General features: G+C 31.9%; 2 protein-coding genes across 4 annotated transcripts in view; one reads left to right on the forward strand and one right to left on the reverse strand.

Moving 5' to 3' along the window:
• Window positions 1-36: 36 nt before the first annotated feature.
• The window catches only part of CtsK1 (C1 family peptidase 26-29-p), a 34,621-nt gene continuing 9,223 nt past the window's right edge, over window positions 37-25,434 (reverse strand). Inside the window, exons 12-18 of one of the 2 annotated variants that reach the window (XM_080152595.1) lie at window positions 25,162-25,296; window positions 24,400-24,529; window positions 23,874-23,947; window positions 23,550-23,596; window positions 23,032-23,095; window positions 804-948; window positions 37-293 (exon numbers count right to left, since the gene is read on the reverse strand). In XM_080152595.1, coding sequence (XP_080008721.1) covers window positions 808-948; window positions 23,032-23,095; window positions 23,550-23,596; window positions 23,874-23,947; window positions 24,400-24,529; window positions 25,162-25,296 — 591 coding nt within the window. In that variant the 3' untranslated portion in view covers window positions 37-293; window positions 804-807. Of the gene's footprint in view, window positions 294-801; window positions 949-23,031; window positions 23,096-23,549; window positions 23,597-23,873; window positions 23,948-24,399; window positions 24,530-25,161; window positions 25,297-25,434 lie in introns of both variants that reach the window. The other variant, XM_080152594.1, reaches the window with a different exon arrangement.
• LOC145313275 (uncharacterized) lies at window positions 5,773-9,703 on the forward strand. 2 transcript variants are annotated; one of them, XM_080152597.1, is made up of 4 exons: window positions 5,773-6,359; window positions 6,617-6,863; window positions 7,554-8,036; window positions 8,296-9,703. In XM_080152597.1, the coding sequence occupies exons 1-4, from the start codon at window positions 6,100-6,102 to the stop codon at window positions 8,494-8,496; spliced, it is 1,191 nt and encodes a 396-aa protein (XP_080008723.1). In that variant the 5' UTR covers window positions 5,773-6,099; the 3' UTR covers window positions 8,497-9,703. The 2 variants fall into 2 exon arrangements, with proteins under 2 accessions (XP_080008723.1, XP_080008725.1); XM_080152599.1 differs by having other exon boundaries at window positions 6,065-6,359; window positions 7,554-8,048; window positions 8,296-8,430.

A 25,434-nucleotide genomic window follows, 5' to 3' on the forward strand; every position in this document is an offset into this window, starting at 1 on the left:
TTTAGAAAAATTTGGCACTTCTTTTCAGTTAAATAGTTTAAGTAATAAGCTCTTTATTTTGATTTTGGTTTCAAATAAATAAAATAATCACAATTTTTTTCACATATAAATGTCGTCGTTTAGATAACAATTTTAAAAGATTTACATTGAGTATTCTTCAGTCAAATATTGAAGTTAAGCATTTCATGAGATTTTTCTTTTTCTGAGCATTTTAAAATAATTACAAATCAAATTGAGACAGTTGCATTGCCAGTTTTGTACATTAATTCTTCGTCTATAGATATATCCTAATTTTATAGATAACTATTTACTATTGAAAAGTATTAGCAGTCCTAATTTACATTAGCTTGGTGTAAAAAAAAATAAAATGTAAATTCTCTTAAAACTGAAAATAAATTACACTTTTGTTAAATAATTTTTGTCACTGGTAATATTAGCTATCCTAAAATATTAATGAGTAAGATTTATTTAGTCTTAAGCTAAAGATCTCGGAAAATAATGGACATATTTGGTTCTACATTTCGGGGAATCTTTGCACATGTCTTGGGGTATTTTCAGGGTATTTGATTACTTTCCCGGTACTTCCCTAGAGACTAAGAGTTAAGTAACTAGTCCTAATATGAAGTAGTAAGTTTTTTTTTTGTCTGAAGCTAAAGATCTAGTAAAAAGCTAATCCGAATAGGTTGTACTACCAACTATTCAGGGATGGTATTAGACTATTTTCCTGGCATCCCCCTATAGGCAAAAGCGAAATCACTTGTTCATTTCTAAAAGAATTGTAAATTGTGTAAAGTTATCTATTCCTGATTAAGGTTGAGTCCAGGGCATGTCAGGGATCACATAGGTGGCAGCAGTGGCCACCCCGCAGTTGTTATCCTTCCTGGACATCAGCACATACCCGTCATTACCCCAGTACGTGGACCAGGAGTTCTTCACCAGCCAGTAGTCCTGATCAGAATAGTTATTTCTCGCATCGTATTATAAACATCTTTCCGCGGATATAGAATGTACAATTATAAGATTAAAACCAGTTTTTTAGCCCCGAGGTGCCGAAGGTACGGGCTAAAATAACTGATTATAATCTTATGATTGTACATTTTTATATTCGTAGAAAGCTGGATATAATACGATGCTAGACATAATTTTGTCATATGAATGTGAACCAGTTCTTATCCACCGAATTCGAATGAATACGAGAAAATATTATTCTTCATTAGGAGGAATTGGAAAATAAGTAGAGGATGTAAAATTTGATTCTATTAATCGATATAATACTACTTGGATGTTGCACAAGATTTTTATGTACTATGATAAATTGATACTCGCAGCTGGCTGAAATAAGGATTACCCCCCTTTACCCCATCCCCTCCTACTGAATAAACGACCAATAAATGAGATCCACATTAGCCTGATGGCACGAGGGCGGTTTCCGTAGTGCCACGTTTACTTAACTATTTATCTTAAGACTAAATTTAACAATTGGTTGGTTCAGATTTTGTATTTGGAAACCACTCGTCCATGTGCTTAATGAGAAAAGCTCATAGTCTGATCTAAGCTATATTAGTCTATGATGCTAGTCTCACATATATACCCTATTTCCCTTTAGTCCATTGTTTAATATCTATTTAACAAGTTATACCTATTTTAGGCAGTGATTTTCTGATAACTGAATCAAAGTGACCATGTGACCTATACAATGCTCTCCTGGAAAGTTAAGTGCAGGTAAGAGTTGGTTATCTAGGTAGCTTTTAAATAAAGCAAAGTTTTACTCCATAATTCTTATTTAAGTCTGTAATTGACGAAGCTACTCTATAACTAATTATATTCTTAAAAGAATCAAAGCTACTCTACAATTAGTTTTATAGGTCGGTTTTTTGGGGTTACAATTTTAATATAAATTAGGAATTAAAACTTGATTACTTTATGATTTTATTGGCATAGTAAAATGAATTAAATAATTACATATCAAATTGTCTTTTACATAATAAGAAATAATACTAGATATATACATTAATAATATAAATATGTACAACATTAAATTAAACATATCTTTATAAGTTTATTCTATGCAGCAAATGCATTCAGTAAAGAATAAAAGCTGAGATAGTTCCATTGGGGTAAAATCCTTTATGTCATTAATTAGGGGCTCAAAGTCTTTCAAAGCTGGACTTTTCTTAACAAGCTTAAGTAATTTAGTTACTTGGCCAGGTTTAAAACCTTTATGTGCTTTCCTATCTTGAAGACACATACCAATAAGATTAGCTATTTGAATAAATCTTCCTAAAGGAACCAATGAGTCAAAGTCTATGACATTATTCTCAGTTTGGCAAGATGAATCTATCTTTTCAGGTATAGCCTCTAAGATAGCATTTAAATCAACTTCAGGCATTTCAAGAAGTAAAGTTATAGGATCCATATTGATAAGTTAAAGTTAAATTAATTAAATAGTTTAAATATAATTTTGCCTGTGAGTATGGTGAGGGTTAATGATTACTTCCAAGCTTGAAGATGGAGAGTAAACCAAAAATAGACATGACATACTGGGAATTCTGGATTTTATATATACTAGAGAGAGAACCGCATAGAGAGCATATTTAGCATCCCCTCAGGAGAATCCTCTGGAAGGAAAGAAGCTCCATTCTTTCCCTTTAAGCTTTTCCCCTAGTCCTTACATTCAATGGATGTTCCCCAAATAGTATTGCAGGGGAATATTTAAAATAGGTACTTTATTTAGGGGAATATCAAACATTACCTTGACCTATTGACCTACTGACCTATTGACCTAGTGACCTTATGTACTTGTCCTTGCAGTACATTGACCGGTCATTAACCTATTGTACTGCAAAGTATGATGCAATATCGAATTTTCCATTTTAAGACAAGAATAGACATGTTTAAACAGGAATAGGTACTTATTTAAGGGGGAATATTCTACAGTACATTGACCTGTCAATGACCTATTGTACTTGTCATAACAGTACATTGACCTGTCAATGACCCTTGTATTGCAAAGTATGATGCAATATCGATTTTCCATTTAAATACCAGAAAAGAATGATAAAAGGTTAATATTAACATGGCAAGGACTCGACCAATGGTTCCAAAGAAAATGTTTAAATTTCAATTTAATTTATGATGGGATATCATATACCCCTTTCAACAAATACAACTATTTTTACTTATTTTACTATTTTTACTATATTTGTTTCTTTAGGTGGTGGTGTGGAGCACAGTGGTGTATCTTGCTGTTGATGCCCGCTTCAACATCATTAGCTCCAGAACGTCGGGAGTGATGATGTAACCATCCAGTGTTGTACCATCTGGAGTCTCTAGTGGATACAGGTATGCCGCTTCACAGTAGTGCTGGTTGCTGAATATCTCATTGGTGGATATGGAGATCTGAGGTATAATGTCGTCCTTGAGATGTTGGGGAAGGTGGGTAAGCACAATATCCATTAAATTGTGGAGGTCTTGGAGGGTATGTAAGGTTTTGTAGATTAGTGGTATCATAGGCTGGATTAATGGATGTGTGCCTAATAATTGGCTAATTGGGTGGTTAGGATTAAGGAGATATAGGGGTTTAATATCATTCAGGGTTTGGATTGGTTCTGGGTTATAATTGACGTTGATGGTGACTGCTTCATGGTGAAGGGGACAGGTTGGTTGCATCATTTCGGTGGGTAGGTTTATTGTAAAAATAATTCTATTTAATTGGACTAAGGTTGGGTTGAGTCTGTGTGGAGTAGGGGCAGGTTGTAGGTTACATTCTGGAGGGTTGGATGATAGGGATACCATTGTATTGGTTTTGTATGAGGGTAGGTTGAAACCTTGGGTTTGTAGGGTGTCTAGAATGAACAGACCATATCCCTGCTGGTTGTCTGTCCTCATGGTAATCTTGTTGCCGGCTCTTTCATAAAATTGTGTGTCGGGCCTATCAGTGTGTTTCCGGTTGATTCTGTATATTTGGGCTGTGAGGGTAGGAACTGTGTAGCCCCTTAAATAATTTATTGATGCTTGATTCATAAAAATGGTTCCATCTTTGATGTAGGTGATTGGTTGGTTTGGGTAGGTGTGGTTCATCAAGATACTACTTTGTAGGGTTGGATACTTAAAAATAGGGAAGGACGTGGTGGGTGTAAATCTCTCCACAAAGCCAGTATTTTCATATAAATAGAGGTCTTCATTTATATTCATCAGTAGTTCAGCTTCTTGATGTACATTTTCTATTTCAGGTTGGTCCGCCCGTTGGTGGTCTTCTGCCTCCATGAGTTGTACCAGTATATCCACTGCTTCTTCAACCTCATCTGGTGGGACAGCTCTAAAATCTCGTACCTGTAAGTTCTGTAACCTGACTAATTCTAAATATATAAAAGCAATAAAATGTAATATTTATAATATATTGTTCGTTTCTAGTTTTTTTGTTTTTATTATTTCAGATAAAATTTATTTTTTTAGAGTAAAGAATGTGCTTAAAATGTATAAGATATGTTCAAAAATGTCCGTTGGTCTGTAATGCTAGGGACATATTCAGATAGAAGCAACTATTTCATATTATATTTGTTCAGTTATTTCCGAAAATTGAGTTGTCATAGCAATTTTAAAATGTCGTCTTCTGTACCGGAACTTTTTTTAAAAAAAATATTTACCTTGTCCGTTCAGGATATTGGGGTCTTCGTTCTCTCCTATTTTTTTTGTTTTAATTTTTTATTTTAAAATAGACTTAAAAGAGACTTAAAGTTTACCTTAATACATATGGATATATCTATCTATATTATACATTATTTTTTTAGGGAGAGATTAAATAATACATATCTATTCCTTTATGAATGAAAGATTAAATTACCCTAACTTTTCTCAGTTAATATTTGTAGATCATAGAAATAAGTTAAAATGTCCGTTAGCTGGGATCCATATAAAGATTTTCGTATAATATCCACTGAAAAATCATCGACCACTGTGGCTACCCCCACTACTTGGTATGCTGAGGAAAGAAGAGCCGAACCTATGCTAGCTGTAAAAAGATTGGAAGATATTGTTCCTAATGGGTAATAATAATTTTTTTTTAAAACTAGGATTTATATTTAGTGTTTTATTTTACTTGTTAACCCTTATTTTATTCCTAGAATCTCTACTGGCAATCTCATGTTTGATTGGGCTGAGACTGAGAAAATACTATTATTTTCTCAAGCCATCATCTGGCTACTACTGCTTCTAATTTTAGTAGCTTTATTTGCTGGTAATATTATTTTATTTCCTTATTTTAGAGTAGCCGCGCTACAAAAGAAATGTTTATATCTTAAAATTTGAGTGTAATAATTTCAATCAATAAGTCAATTTAAAAATTCCATTAAGTTAAATTCATTTGTTATGATTGTGAAGTTTAGATTTCTTGATAAATTGTTTCCCATTACTTTTATGGGGAAGTGAGAGTGTTTATGAAAAGGGGGAAATAAAAAGGGAGTGGGGTAGAATTATAGATAAATGTCAGATAATTTGAAGTCCTTATCATTTCTTTGAAATATAAACATAATTGATCATTTCAAATTTAAGCTATTATATATTTTTTTATAACTAGGATTTAAATTGAAGTTTTCTTAGTTTACATTTAAAGATTCTAGATCCCAAAATTTCCCTATGTCCCTTAAAAAACTTTTAATTCCTTGTGTTCGTTTAATTAAAATAATACGGAAGCTTTAACACTTATCATTGTTGATATTTATGCGCGGCATTTTGGCGCATATTCTTTCCCATGCGTTGCGTAGTTACTATTATTGCGCATATCTTAATAACTCTGTTTTCTCTTTTTAGTTTGTTGTTCTGTGACCAAACAAGGGAGGAAAAAATACAAAAGAACTGAAGAAAATAATCTTGCAGAACCCTGTCCCTGCCGTAGTACTCCCGTGTAGATTTTTTTTGTAAAAGTGTGATTGTTTTCATGAATCTTATGCAACTTTTATAGGTATTGTGTTGATAAAATTATCTTTTTAAAGTTTGTTTCTTTATATTGACATATCTCTGTATGTTGTTAATTTCGAAAATTTTGTTTTATGTTTTCTTTTATTTTTCAGATTTAAAATTAAAATTTTTTTTGTTTAAAATATGGGGAATGAGTTCTACGAACGTTGGTGGCTCACCCTTGAGAGGCCTAAAAAGGTGCAGCCTCCTAATTTGGATAACATAAAAACCGCCAGTCCCCCTGGAGTGGATACATCAACTACTACATCACCTATAATTCATCCCAAAATTGTGATTGGTGTACAAGAAGATCATGTATCCATAGATGTAGAAGGTGCCCTTGGTATTGGCTTTGGATCAAGTCTTGGACTGACGAGCATTATTGGAGCTGTTTGTTATTGTATGTAAGTTATTTTAATCTCTTTGTTTAAAATATTTGTTTCTACTATGAAATGTGTATAATATTTTAAGAAAAAATAATTAGTAGTTTTTTTTTCTATCAAAAATGGTAAGAGATGAATTATTTGAAATATTTTAGATTCAATGCTATTTAATTGGTCTATGTAATAATATTGGGCAACTTATTTTGTCGGCTAAAGTCCACTTATATTTTATAATGTAATTAGTCATTAGTGTGACTTAATTAATTTATCACTTTCAGCTGGAGGAAGAAGAGGCGTTCACCAAATCCTGACCCGCAGGTTGGCCGTTCTCATGAAGCTTCAGAGGCTGGTCGCCCCCTTGGACGGAGGCCGGAGAGCTCCCAGGCCCCCGTGAACCATCGCCAGGGGTGTAATAATGCTCTACCTGGGCAGCCTCCGGTTCTCCCCAAGGCCCTCCCTCAAAACAAGAGAGATGATACTGGTAGTGGAGCCGTGATATTGCCTGTGACATCTCCATCAAAGGAGGTAAAAAAAACTAATTTTTTTGTGTGTTCAAATCTGTCCATTTTCTTTTACAAAAAAAAATACTTAGATGAAAGTATAGAGGCCATATTAAACATATTTCATATATTCTAGTAATGATAAAAAAAAATTAACAAAGCTCCAAATTTAAAATATTCATTGCCCCTAGCTTAAGGAAATATTACCTATTACTAATAATAGAAAGTGCTTTATTCCCTAAAATACTGTATAGGATTTATATGTTCTTTTCTTTTCCTACTACACTTTTTAAACTTTAATAGTTGTGATTAAAGTGTTTAGCTAGAAGGTGACGTTTTTGTTAGGGGACTGGTTCGAATCCCGGTATAAAGTGAAAGCTCTAATTAAAATAAAACTGAAATATAATTTTACTTGTAGTAGCTATGAGAAATAATCTGCGTATTTTTTTCTTAAACACATACCCAAAAGTTGCATAGTTTGTCTACAGATACTGTCTGTCCGTTGGTATGTCTGTCAGTCTACCCATATCTCCGCCAAAATTTTGTTTGGATAGATACAAACTTAGTAAATGTATTATTTTAGGTAGTTATTTTATTTAGGAAAGATCAGTTCTGTATCCTGCTTAATAAAAAAATCTCTTAAATTTTAGGTGTAAAAACTGATGTAATTGTTTTCTTAATAGTATTTTTTTTTTTAACAAATGTTTATTTCTAGGATTCTTCCCAAAATACCAATCTGGTTTCTGGCAGAAGCGGAGCCAAGTATGTCCATTATCAAGATAAAGTTGAGAATCCAGCAACTGGTAATTCCAATCTGGCCAAAAATGTAGAAAAGGACGCACAAGCTGTTAGAGCTTATCTTGGTAAGGAGAAAGTAAATACTCAGTGTTCAGATACTGAAAAAGATGTTCAGCCTGATAATTCCATGAGATCTGGTATACTTGGTGGTCTGACTATGTTGGATCATGTTCAGGAAGAGACCTACAGAAGTCAGCTGGCAAACCTGGATGAAGAAGCAAACCTGTCTTCCGTGGAGAATGGAACCTTTATACCTACCAGTATGTCCACTCCTCTGCCCAAGCAAGCTGAAACTGAGAAAGATCTGGGAGATGATACTGTTGTCCAGAAATGTCCCGAGCCTGTCAAGGACTTACCTGCAAACCAAGAAGATGCCGACTTCCATGGCTATACCAATGAGGTATGTTAAAATGTGAGTAAATTTACCTTATAGAATACCTTAGTTGGGTATTTTGTGTATGGTTTACCTGTCGGTTTTAACCTGTGTGTGTGTTTGAGTGTGTGTGTGTAATACATATGTTTTACCTGCTGGTTTTTCAATATGTGTGTGAGTGTGTGTAAAATTTACCAATACAATTATTTATTAGTATTGATACTAGATGAAAAACAAGATACTTTCATTTTTTTTTTTAATTTTCATACATTATTTTATTTTCTAGGATGTAGCTGAAAGTTCAAAGAGACTGGACAAGATGCGAAGATTCTTTGCAGGCCTTGGGAAGGTGTTAAATCAATCTTCTCCCGAAGATTCCAATAAAACTGACATTCCATTACAAGAATTCCGCAGGGCTAGCACCCGATCTTCCAGAAAAGTATTTCAAAATTTAAATGAAAAACATATGAAACAGTGTCAGAAATAACTTATAATTACCTTGTCAAATTAAACTGTGTTTATTTATTCCATGTCAAAAGAGGAATAATTTATCTAAAATTTGTGAAGTATTTCTAACCAAAGAAACGTGATAAAATCTATCTAAAAAAATTACCTATGCTCATTTTCTTAAAATCATGTAACAAACCTTAAGTTAAAGTAAACTATACAATTATTATAGTTACGGACAATATGTGCTAGATTCTATTTTAAATACTTTGTTTAAATCGAGCTGTACAAGTTTTAAAAGTATTCCTTGCACTCCATATATTAGAAGATATTTATTTTTGTTATTTTAACGTTGTTGAAATTTTTACTACTAGTTGAATCTCTTGTTAAGTAAATGTACAATACCTACGCTTAGATATTACAAACGCTTATGTAACATGTACCTAAAAGTGGTTAGATATATGGTTATCCTAATTACAATTTATATATCTTACTATTTTGAAATATGTAGTTAGCTGCTTAGCTAACCTGGCTAAAAGAAATAATATTCCTTATTAATATGTACCTAAGATATACATTACTGGTTAGCAAGATTGTTATTCTTGTTTTAATTATGTAAAAGTTTTGAATTCATATATATCTTTCAAGCAAGGATATATTAATGATTTTTATATTTATATTTGCCTTTAAAGTTCTTTTCTTAAAGTTTTCTCAATGTTTAGTAAGGTCAATGTATGGATTTCTATTACATAGACCTGATAAGATATGCTTGTTAAAATTTTGTTTTCCAATAACAATTATTACTTTTTGTAAGGTAAATCTAACGAGTTTTTTTTTCTAATGTATAGTCAAAACTATTGCAAGCTATTTTTTTTTCAATTAAGATGTTTTACCTTATACTTGGATTTTAATTACCTTATACTTGGATTTTAAATTTTTAAACACTTTTTAACAAAAAATATTTTTATGCACTTTCGATTTTCGATATTTATGTTCACTGTACATACTATTTAACGTACCTACAAAATTTAAACTAAAGATTTTATAACTACCAAGCTTATTTATTTTGTACTTATTAAAGTCACATTATTTTATTTTCACGTATTCATTTAAATGCAGAGTTTCCTTTGCTAGGAGCGCAGCTGCTCTTTATGTATAAGTTAACTTATTTGAACCTCTGTTACTATATCTATATTTACTTGTTAATTTTTTTCGGACCTTTATAAATAAAAATACCACCAAAAAGATTTCTTTTGATTATTCATATATATTTTTTTTTCAGAAAAAAAAACGTTTGTTTTTTTTTTTAAAAATTAAAAAAAAATGCCTAGAAGAGGAAAGAGGTCTCTGTGTATCTGATTAGGCATATTGCCAAAGTCAAAGTAAGACTAAATATCAATTTACCCTTGTTTATTACAATTAATACCTAATTTGAAAGACAACTTTTGATTGATACCTTAAATATTGGCTACAAAGAAAAGTATTAGGTATTTTTTTTATAATTGAGATTAGTAAAAAGATTTTGGTTAGTTTTTTTTGTTGCAATAAAACTATTTTACTTAATAAAATACTTTATTTAGTATAATTACCCCTTTCAGCAAAAAAATTAGCGAACATTTGTTTGTATTATGAAAATAGATTTATGATAAGAGTTTATTGTTATTATTATAACAATGTATGAGTATGATGTTAGATATTTAAGGTCAATTTGGTTTACAAATTTTATTATAAATTAAAGTATGTATTAGCTTTTTTTGTATTAAAAAAAATATTGTTTGGTATAATTATTAGTGGTTAATTGTAATAGGTCTATTGCTAATCTTATACAAGATGGGGAAATGCGTGATATTTATACTACTGTGTGTCATATTGTTATATATTGTGATGTATGACATTATTTTAGTGTAAATTTAGGTTAGTTTGTAGCGTTTTTTTAACAAATTTGAAGTAAAGGGTTTATCATCATATATAGGTGATAATGCATTATTAGATAATGAGTTTTCATAGAGAATGATTTCCCTATTCCTTTTTAGTAACAATACCTTATTGGGCTTTAAAATTATTGTCATTTGAGTTTTTTGAAATGCTTTGAATATTAAAGAGGCTTTTTCAATATGACTTTGAGTTGTCGCTATAGTAAGCCATGAGGGTGTGTGGTATTGGTTAAAGTTAAAAACATATTCTTTATTTTTAATTTCTGGATCAATGGCATTAAGCCTTATTGCAATATTAAGTATATAATGAAAAGCTGTTGCTTGTTCGCAAGGTAGTTTTTTCCTTTGTAGGATAAGGTCAGTCAAATAGTTACATATGGATTCAATTTCCCATTTTAGATGATTCGTTAGATGATCCATTTCCATTTTCCATTCCATGGTTTGGTTGTTGTACTGTGGGCGAAAATTATATAAATATTGTATAGGCTATAAAAAAAATGACAGAATATTAGTTTGTTTATAAATTGATTTGTAAGGGGTGCGTATTATTTGACAGCTATATTATAGTAAAGGTGTGGGTTTAATTTAGCAAAAATATAATAAAACATTGTTATATGAGTTTTTTTTTGAGATTTTGATATTTTTTTTTGTAAATTTTTTTTGATTTTGTGTTTTGTTTATATTTTTTTGTATATTTTTTTTATATTTTAAGATTTTTTTTTGGTAATCGTTAAACGATTTTTCTTTGTTTACCTTAGTTACGGATTAACATATCTGATTCAATGCTCCCAAAGCAAGTGATCTGATAGTGTTACGTTTTTGATACAAAAGTAAACTAAATTTTTTTTTTTTACGTTAGGTTAAAACAGTGTTAAAAATAGAATATAATATTTTTTATTACGAATAATTACGATAATGTAGATTAATTTGGCTATACTTAATTCTAAGTTACAGATTAATAATACGATACTATGCCAATGTTTTTTTTATAAATTGTTACGATACTATATGTACAATAGCTCAAATTAATCAAAAGTTTTAATATTGGCGAAGCCTATATGCACGACGGTTTCGCTCTTGCTGCTGCCTACGCTTTTCTACCATTTTACTTAATGCATTTTTCTTAGGTTTAACGCATTTGTTTACTGATTTTAACATTAAAAATATAGCGAATAACGTTATATTTATCAAAATCGTGACTATTATAATAGGATAATTTTCTAGTAGCAGTAAATCTAGATTAGTTAAATCATATTGTGTTTTGAAGTGTGCATTTACCCTTGTAATAGTCAAACGTTCATCAGAAGTAAGGTTAGAATATGTTTGCGAAAAATTATCTGATCTGGTTATTGAAGTATTACCGTATAATGAAGTATATATGTTTAACGTATTATCAAAGGTTAAAATTAATGGTAAATCTTTCTGCATTATGTTTGTTTTAAGCTGATTATTGATTGATTTCATGGTATCGTTTGAAATACGATAAACTATGAGCCCATTCTTGATAATTTGGAACGGTTTTAGGTTTTGGATAAAATTACAATTCTCAATAATTTGTTTTACATTTGTGGCATTGTTGCCATGGTTATTAATTTGTTCTAGACATTTTTCATTGTGCTGTGCAATGCCTGATGCTATTTGATCTTGTGTATATAGCTGCTCGATTTGTTGCGTATCAATGTTTATAATATAATTATTATCTAATGATATGGAATTATACGGTATTGAATATAACTTCTTATAATTGATTGGATTTCTCAGATAGTAAAGTTGTAATATGAATACTGGATTATTATCTTCAACGTATGCGTTTAAAAATTCATAATTAAGGGTATCTAATACATTAGATGAATTTATTGGTAATATTTTACCACGTAAATAATCAGTCATAATTTTAAAAGATGTTAGATGAATCGTTCTGAAAAAGCTTTCATATTGTTTTAGCAAGGTATGTGCATCAGTGTTGAGATTATCATAAGCAAGTAGCATTTTGCTTAGTTTATCTTGATCCTTTTTTAAGTTTGCAAGTGTTACTGATTCATTCATCTTAATCTCAATAAATGCTGTTGTTATTTGAATATTTTTGATACGTTGATTTAAAACGGCTTCATCTACATGTATCTTTATGGTTCTCGCAATATCAATATCAAGGGGAATTGGCGTTAGTCCTGCAACAAAGGTTTCATATTTACTAGCAATGTCAGATATTTGAGCAGTAGTCATAAAAAAGTCTTCTGCTTGTAAAAGAGTACTGTCCCCTGCATTCATAGTATCTTTGAAACTAATGTTGAAAGGTGTACGCAACGAATCCCATGCTGTGTCAAATTTTAATGGTATATCTAATAATTGTTTGGTGACATTAAAAACAATCTTAGTTTTAATTGATTCTTGATATTTATAATAAGTTTTAATAGACTCATCTGGGTACAGAAAAGTAAATGATGACAACAGATGGAGTATTTGTAGGAGGATTATCAGTTGAAACCACATGACTTAAAATTGTTCTATTTATAGTACGTCTAGGTATGGTGTACTTATCTGTTAAAATTTCTCTATTCCGCAAAAGTTACCATTTTCGATCTACTTCTGGTCATGATAGGCTCATTTTCCTCATCCTCCTCATCCTCTGGTATATCCTCCTGGATTATTGTGTCATCTGGTAGTGGTGGTAGAAACTCCTCATTGATAAGTTTGTCATCCTCAGTTGAGTTTGCCTCAAACTTTTCAATGTCAAAATCTTCTGTTTTGATAAGTTCTTCCAATTCTTCAGTTGTTATGTCATATGATGTTTGTTGACAGATTTTTAGTACCTCCTGAGGTAAATCTGTGAACTCTGGGTCAAATGGTATGTATTTCTTAATATCATTTTTGTGACGGTTCAATACGAGGTTATCTGTAAGTCTATGCAACAGAACTGTTGCCGGTTTGACATAAATTACAACAAAAGGGGTTAAGAGGAATTTAGTCCTTAAAGGTTTTGTAGATCCTTTTGGGATGGTATAATCCTTGACAAAGGCGAAGTCGCCTACCTCTATTTGTCTGGTTATTCTAGTTTTGTTACGATTATTTGTCCTTTGATCTCGTTCTTTCTCAATACGATCTTGTACCTCTTTCAATATTTGTTTAAGTTGCTTATTCTTAGTTTCCAATCCCTGTTTTTGGTTTTGTATAGAGGGATGGAGTTGCGGTAATGTTGTTTGATCAAGATATCCTGAGGATAAGTGATTATCCTGCCCATACAGAATTTCATAAGGGCTATATTTGCTTTTCGATACTTTTGCTGAGTTATGTAAATGAGATATAATTGGGGCCATCAAGCTCCAGTTCAAATTTTTCTCAATACTTAAATATTTACGCAAGCTACTTTTAAAGATGCGAACCATTACTTCTATGGATCCATGGCTCATAGGGGAATATGCTGAGCTATAGATTACTTCTACCCCTAACAGAGCTAATGTAGCTAATGTTTCTTTCTTAGAGATAAATGCTCCATTATCTGACCATAATTGTCTTGGATGGAGGGTTTGGTATACACATGTAGTAAAAATGTGTAGAAATTCCTCAGAAGTTTTTGTCTTCATAGGAATAAGTAACATATAGTTACTAATTGGACATTTAATCAGGAGTATGTGATTGTATTGACTTTGTTGACCGGATGGTCCTATATTTTCCATAAGATCCATATATAGCGTTTCACATGGATATGATGTTAGCGGAAAAGTTTGCAATTTATGCTGTCTATTGTTTGCATTACATAATTGACAGGCAAAACAGATTCTTGAGAAACGTCTACAAGATTTGTTTAATTCTGTATGATAATAATTTTCAAGTATAGTTATCATACGCTCATATCCTGTGTGATTTCCAGTAAGGTGGGCCATAGCAACATATGAGGCCAATAATGAGTCTGGTATCATTATTTTAAGGTGTCCGTCCTTCTCTTGGATATACAATAGTCCATTATTTAAAGAATAAGTAAATTCTTTATCAGTGAATATATGGTTAGGGGCGCTTTCACAATGTGTATATAGTGTCCCTAAGTCTGCTTGTTGTTGCTTAATTATATGTTCATGAGTCAAAATCTTTTCTAAAGACCTAATTGGGTTAAAGATGTTCTTGACATTGCGTTTTGAGTATTTTAACGCTACATCGAGTGTTGCTATTTTGAATGTATTTGTCTTTGGCCGATCTTCTTTTGGAACACAATATTCCAAATAGTTTTTGTTTTCCGCTACCCATTGGATCCATTCATTAAGTGTGAATTCCCTATCAGAGGGTATGGCTTCGTCCAGCAAATTATTTACAAATTTGGGTACTCGAAGTTTTACTAGATCTACTTTGGGTACATCATATTTGCGACTTAGATAGTCTGCTGGGTTAGACTTTGTACCTATAAATTTTAGGATTATTTGGGGAAAATCATGTTTTATCTTATGTCCCCAACGGTTTATTTTCGTTATGCTGTCATATACATCAGAATTATATAGAAAGTATAATGGTTTAGAGTCAACTAATGCCAAGAATGGATCATGGCCTACTAACTTTTTACATGCTCTCAATGAGTTTAGAAGGCTGAATAACTCCAAATCTAAAATTTTGCACTTCCTAGTTTCTTCTGGTATATTTTTAGTAAAGTACAGAATGACTTCTAGACTTCCTCGGTGTCTAGATAAGCTGTACTCGCTATAGGCATCTAAAAGAGTTGGTCTGACCACAAATCTTCCCTTTACTAAGTATAAAAGAAAGAAGAATGGTGGGGCCTTAGATCCGCTATCGAATGTTATTACTGGCATTCCCTCATATGCTAGGGTAGAATTTACTACTTTCATTTTACGATGTAGTACTTTAGAAATAGCATGAAATATATATAATTTATCGTCTATCAGTAGGGTGCCATTTTTGATACAGTCTAAATGATTATTTAACTGTTGTTTATCATTCTTGAATTGATGATTTAAGAGTTGGAGATAGATAATTGATGTCTTAATATATTTGCAAATGTCTTCACATATTTGAAGATAGTTGGTCGAACACCTATGCGCTATTAGCATAGTCTGCAATGACTCTCCTAATGAATTGGACATTTCATCATATCCAAGGGTTGGGTGTTCCAGATAGTCAAACTCAGGTGGGAGTTTAATATCAAGACATTTCCTGTATTCCTTATGATCTTCATTAGGTCTAATATTTCTAATAGGTCGACAAGGCAGTTTATTATCAAAAATGATACGATGCGTTTTATCATCAAGATAGAGGTAGTCTGGAAGTATTTCTTTGGGATATTTAGCAGGGACATGTTGCAACAAAACAGCTGAATAACATGCATAGTTCTCACTTGCTGCATCTGTACACAAAATTTTACTTGATCCCGGTAAACATACTTTACAAAATAAAGGAGAGGATGTCATTTGATCACGTAATTTTTCAAAGACTATTCTTTGCTCCTCTGTAGGTTGAAATCGTTCAAGTCTGGAAGATGTGAGTGGGGTCAATTTGTGTACAAATCGTAATGAATCAAATCCTGCTGCTAATCGAAATGAGTTTACCAGTCCAATAAATGATCTCATTCCTGTAGATGACCTTGGAAATTTTACTTCTTTTAATTTTTCAATTCGTTTTGGGTCCGCAATTATAAAATTGTTAGAAATAATCCACCCAAGGAAGGAAATTTTAAATTTTGCAACAACTAATTTCTTTATGTCAATTTTAGCATTATGAAATGCTAATCTTCCCACAATAACTTTAAGTAATTTAAAATGTTCCTTAATGGTTTCATCAAATGTTGGCATTGGTTTACTAAAGATTATTAGATCGTCATAAAATATTTCGCAAACATCAAGCTTATTGGCTTCCATGATGGGATAATTATCTTCATCCTGAATAACGTTATCTTTATCATCCTTTTTGGGGCTATAATTAAGCATTCTGTCACAAAAACGGTTTAGACAGTTTGGACTTACATTCATTCCAGTGGGAAGTCGTTTAAAGTAAAAACACCCAAATTGGCAAACAAATTGCGTTAACGGTTGTGAGTCAGGGTGAATCGAGATTGAATTAAAGGCATTTTTTAAATCTAAACTAGAATAGCATCCTGCTCCACGAAGGTTATTGACAATTGATGCAAAATTTGGTATTGATACTGTTTCAGCTGCAATACATTCATTAATAAGTTTAAAGTCCACTACAAGGCGAGCTGAGCTCGAATTTGAAGCCTTTTTGACTAAGAATGCTGGTGAGGCAAAAGATGGTAATTTATCCCCTTTACAGGCTGCTTTTATGATAACGTCTTGTTTAATTAGGGCTTCCAAGACATCACGTAATGCTTGCGATTCAAGCGGTGAGTTATAATAAATCTTTTTATTTGCTGGTAGAACAACATTAGGTTTTAACTTAATTCGGTAAAACCCCAATGTGTCAGATATTCTACCTGTGTCTAGCGTGTGTCTGGCAATAACGCTAGGGTAAGTATCAATAAAGACATTTTTAACATATTTCCATATTTCTGGGTCAAAATTTTCCTCTTTAACAATGTCGCTAGGTGTTTGTAAAATAGAAGATGGAATTGTAAGTCCTTCAGGTTCCATTTCTTCCAGTGTAAGAGGTTTTAAATTATCCCTAAAACCTAATTGAATTGATTGTTCTGGATCATAATATGTTGCTATTTCCTCAGGAGTTTTAGTATTTGGTGTCTCCTCAATAGGATAACGTTCTTCTGTTAGAGACTTTGCTAGATCCTTTACATCGTTATTGACTGCATCAGGATTGGAAGGAAAACGTTTAGTATCCGGAAAATCAACATTTATGTTATAAAGATTTTTAGGGATCTGTTTGCAGACCCCTGGTTGAACATCAGGAATTCGTGAAATAGTTACTTCACGTATACCTGCTTCATTGTTATGTTGAGGATAACATTCGGTAAAAATGGTCGCTTTCATTTTTTGTAATTCCATGACCTTTTCATGGGAAGCTTTCTCTGTATAGGTATCGTCTGTACATAAGTCAACATTTGCTTTGATTGCTCCTGTAAAAGTTTTTGATCCTATGTTCTTAACTAATGCTTTGGCTATATATTCTCCATTTTGTAGTGTAATTATCGAAGTTGATGGACAAATTCTTAACTCCGATTGAATATGATACGGGATATTATCCTGGGAAATCAATACTTTGTCATCTAATGTCAATGCCGTACATGGGGCAATAATAAATTGTACTTCTCGTACTTCATTAGAGAGAAAGTTTTCGACAAAGCCAAAACATTGGTTCAATTGTATGTCATTATAATAATATGTAAGAACTCGTTTATTTTCAGATTCTAAATAGGGTACAGTTTCATTGATAATCGTTTCAAATTGCATTTTGACCTTGAATAAGCCTAAGGTCTTTAAACTAATTATTAAAGGTGTTTGTAATTGGCCAGGGCTGTCTACTACATACATGGTAAGATTTTGATAGGTTGTACTATTATAAAGTGCAACTGACATTTGCGTTACACCAAGTATTGGAATCTTATGTCCTGTGTAACCTTTTAATTGATATTTTGTTTTCTGTAATTTAGAGGCAATGTATTTCCCACTCAATTCAGGGAATAATCTAAGAAGATAATCCATTTGTATAATATTTAAATCAGCTCCCGTGTCTACAAATGCGATTACTCTTTGAGGTGTATCACTATGATACTCTATATAACAAGGAATATATAGTTTCTTACCAATGTCATCATCAATATTATAAATAAATAAATTAGAAGTATGTTCATTACAATCGTCATTGTTTTGAATTTTACTTATTCTTAACATATTTACATTTAAGGTAGTAGTCCCTGTTGTTGATTGTTATTGTTGATTATTAAATTTACCTGTAGAGTATCTCTTTAGCTCCTCCCTTTCTGCAAGAGTTGGCCATTGGAGCAGTCCTTGTTCTTTGAGTCGTTTTATAATTGGCCTGTTAAAGCACACTTCTGGTGCGTGGAATAGAGTTACATCCTGCTTCTTACATATTCCGCAGGGTCCTTGACTTGGGTACGCTGTAACGACTTTGCCTGAGTCGTCCCTCATAGCGTAACATACATCATTTGGTTTGTGATTATTTTTCCCACATAAGGAACAATGTGGTACACCACTCAAACCTGTGTTTGAGGGGTAAGATGAACGATTGTTTCTTTCATAAGAACTATATCTTATATTTCTTCTGTTGTTATTATTATTATTATATTGTTGCGTATCTAACGTAGGGTGCTGAGTACGGTACCTTTTGTTAGTATTAAAATTACGTTTCACCAATGGGTTAGAAGGTTGTTCCTTACCATATCCTCTTCTGTACCTTACATCTCTCAAGTCATTCCTCCCGTGAGAAACTTTATCTATATTATTTATTTGCATGCTTCTTATGTTTCTCTGCTTAGGATCTGTCTTAGAGTGATAAGTATGCCCATTACTCCTTTCCATTCTATAATGCCCATAGCGTCTAAGTTCTCGATCGATCGTAGAGCCATATTTTGTTAAGGCTCGAGTTAAGTCAGCAAATGTAGGTATTGTGGCCATCCTGCTATTTAATTCGTTTAAGCAGTTTTCTGCTAATATTTGTGCAGATTCAGGTAAGTTTTCTATTAAGGCTTGTGTGCATAACGCATCGTATGCTGCGGATTGTGCCTCTTTTTTATATTGCAAAGCCGCTCTTTTTCCGTATTTCATTATGTCTGATGTTACTGAATTCAGTGAAGCTCCAAATGGAGGTTTATATGTATCTAAAGCCTTCTTGGCTTCCTTTGGTTTTAGTCGCTTATCAAATTGTATAAGTAATGATTGATATATTTCTGGGAGCGTTTTACTACAATCAATCATACAAGCTACATCTTCAAATACCTCCCCAGTACAGCAAAGGTTTAGATATTCTGTAAACTCTTTCTGACTTAGATTACATTTCTTTTGGGCAAGGTTAAGATTAGTCAAAAATTCTACTATAGTTGGCTGGCCAGGATTAGTTGAGCCCGAAAACTTACGTTTAGTAGGGAACGCATTATTGGCAGCTGAAATTTTTGCTGCATTATCTAGGAGTACATCGTTTTCTGCAAATAACGTGGGTGGTGTGATCGTTTCTGTTTGATCATGATACGCAAGTTCCCTATCTAAAAGCTTTTGGTTAAGTATTTTATCTATACTACCAAGTGTACTATCAACATGATTATTTATGCGACTCTCAATGGCTTTATCCAAATCATGTTTGTAATCGTTATAATCTAGAATTATGTTATCTAGGTCCTTTATGTAGGGCACATTAGCTTTCTTTGATAGTTCTTTAAGCTGTGCTATATTTCCTACAATTATTCTGCCAAGTCCGTCAAATGTCTGCGCAAATGCTGGGTCATGGCGTATATCGTTCACCAAATCATCAAAACCGTTATCATGAACCGATCCACGGTCTCGTGAACTTTCGCGTGTGTGTGGTCGCGATGCTGATGCATTTCGTTCAAATATCGGTTCGGTTCTACTTTCGTTAACAATACCAGACGAGCTTGCCACAGGGCCCTCCGTATCGTTAAGAGCTACACCAATTTCTCGGAGATTAAAGGTGTCCTTTTCAGACTTTTTATCTCCCTTTTTAAACATAATTGCTTATTTTATTATGTATAACCTGAAAAAGTTCTTTAACGGTAGAGAAAAGATCTAATAATAGTTTAGCAAAAGTATCTAATAATTTGGGGTTATAGATAGTTATTGCTAGAGTTAAACAGATTATAAAAAGTATTAATAAGCAATGTAAAATAGTTGTACAAACAATTTTGTCCTATAAATAGAACAACCTGAATATTTTCCAAAATTTGCTGTGAGAAGTTGGCTGTATTATATCCTCTCTTTGTATGTGTGTGTGCGTATTTTGATATCTTCAGTAGAATTGTTTATACTGTGAGTTAGTTTTATTTTATATATAAACTATTTATGTAAATTTTCCTTAACTTTAATTAGCGTTTTCTTTCTCAAATAATTAAATCTTACTTTATTTTCATCAGTGATATTGATAATTTTCACGTACGCTGTCATTTTACAATTTGCATTTTACATTTTAATCTAAAATTTCCTGAAACTTTTTCGGAAAAGATACTATAAAATACGTACTATACGTATTTAGATTATATTTGCTTTTTAGGGCGTTTTGTCTAAATTTTAAATATCTAGTTGTGTATTTACAATAAAGATACTAGATAAGTATGTCTATTAATATTTTTTGCACTGATGATGTAATTTTGAGTAAAATAGTTTGTTTACTCAAACCAATAATCATATTTGATTATTTAATTAAGTTTTTCTCTAAGATGTAAAACTTTTAAATATAAAATTAAATTTTTTTTGCTGTGTTTACTGTGTAAACGTTTGCTGTTTTGAATTTGTGTTCTAGATCTAAACAATTGATAGATTTGATTGATCGCCAAAGTGTTCATCAAATACAGCTTAAAGTATGATTTTAGCAAATATGTTTTATCTATTCTTTTTAAATTACTACTAATTTATATTTTAAAGGTAAAATTAATAAAGAATATTTTGATTTTGCTATTTTCAAAATTTAATTTTTTTCTATGTTCATGGGAACATTTTAGCATAGTCATTCAAAATTTGACATGTGCCATATACAAAATTATACATAGATAGGCAATTGATGTGTATTTAATTCTTTTACATATTAGATGATTAAACATATATATAGGAGTATTTTTTTGTAATTTTTTTAAGGAAATATTTACATATATTTTCCCCTCCGGGCAAAGAAAATTAATTCTTATATCGGACGTTGTGCCACATGATGGCACGAGGGCGGTTTCCGTAGTGCCACGTTTACTTAACTATTTATCTTAAGACTAAATTTAACAATTGGTTGGTTCAGATTTTGTATTTGGAAACCACTCGTCCATGTGCTTAATGAGAAAAGCTCATAGTCTGATCTAAGCTATATTAGTCTATGATGCTAGTCTCACATATATACCCTATTTCCCTTTAGTCCATTGTTTAATATCTATATAACAAGTTATACCTATTTTAGGCAGTGATTTTCTGATAACTGAATCAAAGTGACCATGTGACCTATACAATGCTCTCCTGGAAAGTTAAGTGCAGGTAAGAGTTGGTTATCTAGGTAGCTTTTAAATAAAGCAAAGTTTTACTCCATAATTCTTATTTAAGTCTGTAATTGACGAAGCTACTCTATAACTAATTATATTCTTAAAAGAATCAAAGCTACTCTACAATTAGTTTTATAGGTCGGTTTTTTGGGGTTACAATTTTAATATAAATTAGGAATTAAAACTTGATTACTTTATGATTTTATTGGCATAGTAAAATGAATTAAATAATTACATATCAAATTGTCTTTTACATAATAAGAAATAATACTAGATATATACATTAATAATATAAATATGTACAACATTAAATTAAACATATCTTTATAAGTTTATTCTATGCAGCAAATGCATTCAGTAAAGAATAAAAGCTGAGATAGTTCCATTGGGGTAAAATCCTTTATGTCATTAATTAGGGGCTCAAAGTCTTTCAAAGCTGGACTTTTCTTAACAAGCTTAAGTAATTTAGTTACTTGGCCAGGTTTAAAACCTTTATGTGCTTTCCTATCTTGAAGACACATACCAATAAGATTAGCTATTTGAATAAATCTTCCTAAAGGAACCAATGAGTCAAAGTCTATGACATTATTCTCAGTTTGGCAAGATGAATCTATCTTTTCAGGTATAGCCTCTAAGATAGCATTTAAATCAACTTCAGGCATTTCAAGAAGTAAAGTTATAGGATCCATATTGATAAGTTAAAGTTAAATTAATTAAATAGTTTAAATATAATTTTGCCTGTGAGTATGGTGAGGGTTAATGATTACTTCCAAGCTTGAAGATGGAGAGTAAACCAAAAATAGACATGACATACTGGGAATTCTGGATTTTATATATACTAGAGAGAGAACCGCATAGAGAGCATATTTAGCATCCCCTCAGGAGAATCCTCTGGAAGGAAAGAAGCTCCATTCTTTCCCTTTAAGCTTTTCCCCTAGTCCTTACATTCAATGGATGTTCCCCAAATAGTATTGCAGGGGAATATTTAAAATAGGTACTTTATTTAGGGGAATATCAAACATTACCTTGACCTATTGACCTACTGACCTATTGACCTAGTGACCTTATGTACTTGTCCTTGCAGTACATTGACCGGTCATTAACCTATTGTACTGCAAAGTATGATGCAATATCGAATTTTCCATTTTAAGACAAGAATAGACATGTTTAAACAGGAATAGGTACTTATTTAAGGGGGAATATTCTACAGTACATTGACCTGTCAATGACCTATTGTACTTGTCATAACAGTACATTGACCTGTCAATGACCCTTGTATTGCAAAGTATGATGCAATATCGATTTTCCATTTAAATACCAGAAAAGAATGATAAAAGGTTAATATTAACATGGCAAGGACTCGACCAATGGTTCCAAAGAAAATGTTTAAATTTCAATTTAATTTATGATGGGATATCAAGCCAGCTATATTGATGACAAACTTTCCCTGTCTACTCTATATGTCCACGTATATCCGTTATCCATTATTCTATTCTATTATTTATGTATTGCATATTTGAAAAGAATTTACCTGTCCAGCAATAGTTCCATAACCGACAGCCAAGACAGCGTGGTCCAGCCCATCAATATCATTGCTGAAATAATAAGAATCTAGGTTAATTTTCAATGCATTGAATATTTAACATTTTAATACATAAAGCGAAGCTTTTCTATAATTAGGGACGGTCAGTGCGTCACGGACAGTTAGCTATTTTCGTTAATCTAAACAGGTTAGAATTGTCATATCGATCCCAAACTTTGCATGTTGACTCATGTAGTAGTTAGGTACGATTAAGAAAGCGTAGCAATTTAGCTTTTATGGATGTTGTCATCCTTGTTTTATTTAACACTATGCAGAGTTTATAAATATTTATATACTGTTTGCTTCTCCTCTAGGGGAGAGCTGAGTGGTAAGGAAAATAGCCTAAAACCACCTAAAGACATTCATAAAGTTTTTATGATAAGTACAAGTATTTCGGAGCAGCATTTTCCGAGACCTTTAGCTCCAAACAAACATTATATGATATCAAATGAACTATTATTCCTTACTTGCATTCTGGTTCATAGTAAACTCCATTGGCATAGAAACTCAAACTCTACACAAACATCAAAATATAATCAATTCTATTCTGTAATTTTGACATAGGATTTATGAACCTCATGGATGAATAATCATAAAAAAAACAAGATAATTAGATGTAAATGAATCTAATAATTGCTTTTTAATTACAAAAAAAAGATTTGAGGACTTATTATAATATTTTTCAACTTAAAGAATGTGATTACAAACAATTCAAAAAAAATAAATAGGTACAAATAAAATTGCAAAGCATAGTCGCAAAAAAGAATGAAAACTTTATGGATTATTTTTTCCTTGTGAGAGGCGTCGATGGCAACAGAGATGGGACCTTTATTGGCAATAGCAACTTTAAGAGCATCCACGTCACCTGTAAAAACATAATATTTAATTTTTCAAACAAAGAATTACACGTTTTAATGCCACGTATTATTTCAAATGCTGAGTTAGCAAAACAAATAATAGTACGTACATGTATGATAGTTGAATTCGTAAATAATGTTTAAGATATCTTTCAGATCATAATCACAAAAAAATAACGAATTGCTTCTGCTGTTTAAATTTATTTTTTTATAGGATATAATAATTACCATTTACTTGGGATCTTAAGAGATAAGGCAATAGTCAATAAAATAATGTATATTCCCAATGATGAGACACAAAATTACCCCTTTTGTAGATTACAACTAGTGGATAAAACGTTTGGACACTTGACTTAATGTTCTAACCAATTAAAATTCAATAAAAGTTACCAAAGTTGTCAAGCCAACTAAAAAAAACTCTATTATAAAACTTAGGGAAAAATAGCAACATTCTTTTTACCTGAAGTTACATTGACCCATCCCTTGATCTTGAGCGCCATCTTGGCTCTGTCCAGGTGACAGTACCCGTCCTGGCCAAGATAGGGACCATAGCTGTCCTCTGTAGGGATACCTCCATGCTTCATCATCCACTACAAATATATTCTTGTCATTTCAATCTCAGGGCTCTATGGGGATAAGACAATGACGAATAAATTGAAATACATCCCGATTGATATTGCACAAAATTGCCCATTCTGTAGATTACAATTAGTGGATCTTGCGTTTTTAACACACTCAAATTAAGGAACTAACCAATCAAAATGTCCCCTACCCTCCCTGAAAGAACATGCCATTTTAGACAAAGCAACAGGTTTTATACAAACATGATTAGTCAATAATCATAGACGTCTAGGCTTATTATTTTGAGGTGAGTAATCGGATTATTTCAAAAATTTGAGGGAGGTAAAATAAGGGGTTTCAAAGTTTTGGGAAAAATTAGCCATTTAACCCCCCAGCCCTCTCCCTTTTCTTGGACGCAAGATCTGTATGACAAATTTCATTAGATACCTGTCGTAATGAAGAACTAATAAATAAGTTAAACAGACAAACAAACATTAATCATGATCATTAATCAAAACAGTTAACTTTTAAGTATTTTCTAACTAAAGGAACAATGTTGAAAACTCAAGTGTCTAATTTATTTTAAGCCTAAATAACATATACATATTCCTTGCAAATTCTACAACAATCTTTCTTCCTTATCTAATAACAAATTCTTTACCTGGTAAACTCTGAAGTCTTCGCCTCCATCACAACCATTGTTACCATATCCCCAAGAACAGTCGACCAGAGCCTGTTGGCTGAGTCTCACCAGTTCTCCAGTGTGCAGGAACAATGTTCCCTCCAGGGTACCCACCTTGAATTGTAAATGAGACATAATTATTGATGAGATTTCATAATTTAATATAAACTTTTTTGTCCTACTAAAAGAGCAAGCAAAAAATTTATTTTCAACTTATCCTTTATCAGTTCAAAATGCTTTTTTGGGGTTATT

This window comes from Acartia tonsa, chromosome 3 (genome assembly GCF_053477335.1).
Source record: "Acartia tonsa isolate MP-2025a chromosome 3, ASM5347733v1, whole genome shotgun sequence".
Lineage (NCBI taxonomy): Eukaryota > Metazoa > Arthropoda > Copepoda > Calanoida > Acartiidae > Acartia > Acartia tonsa.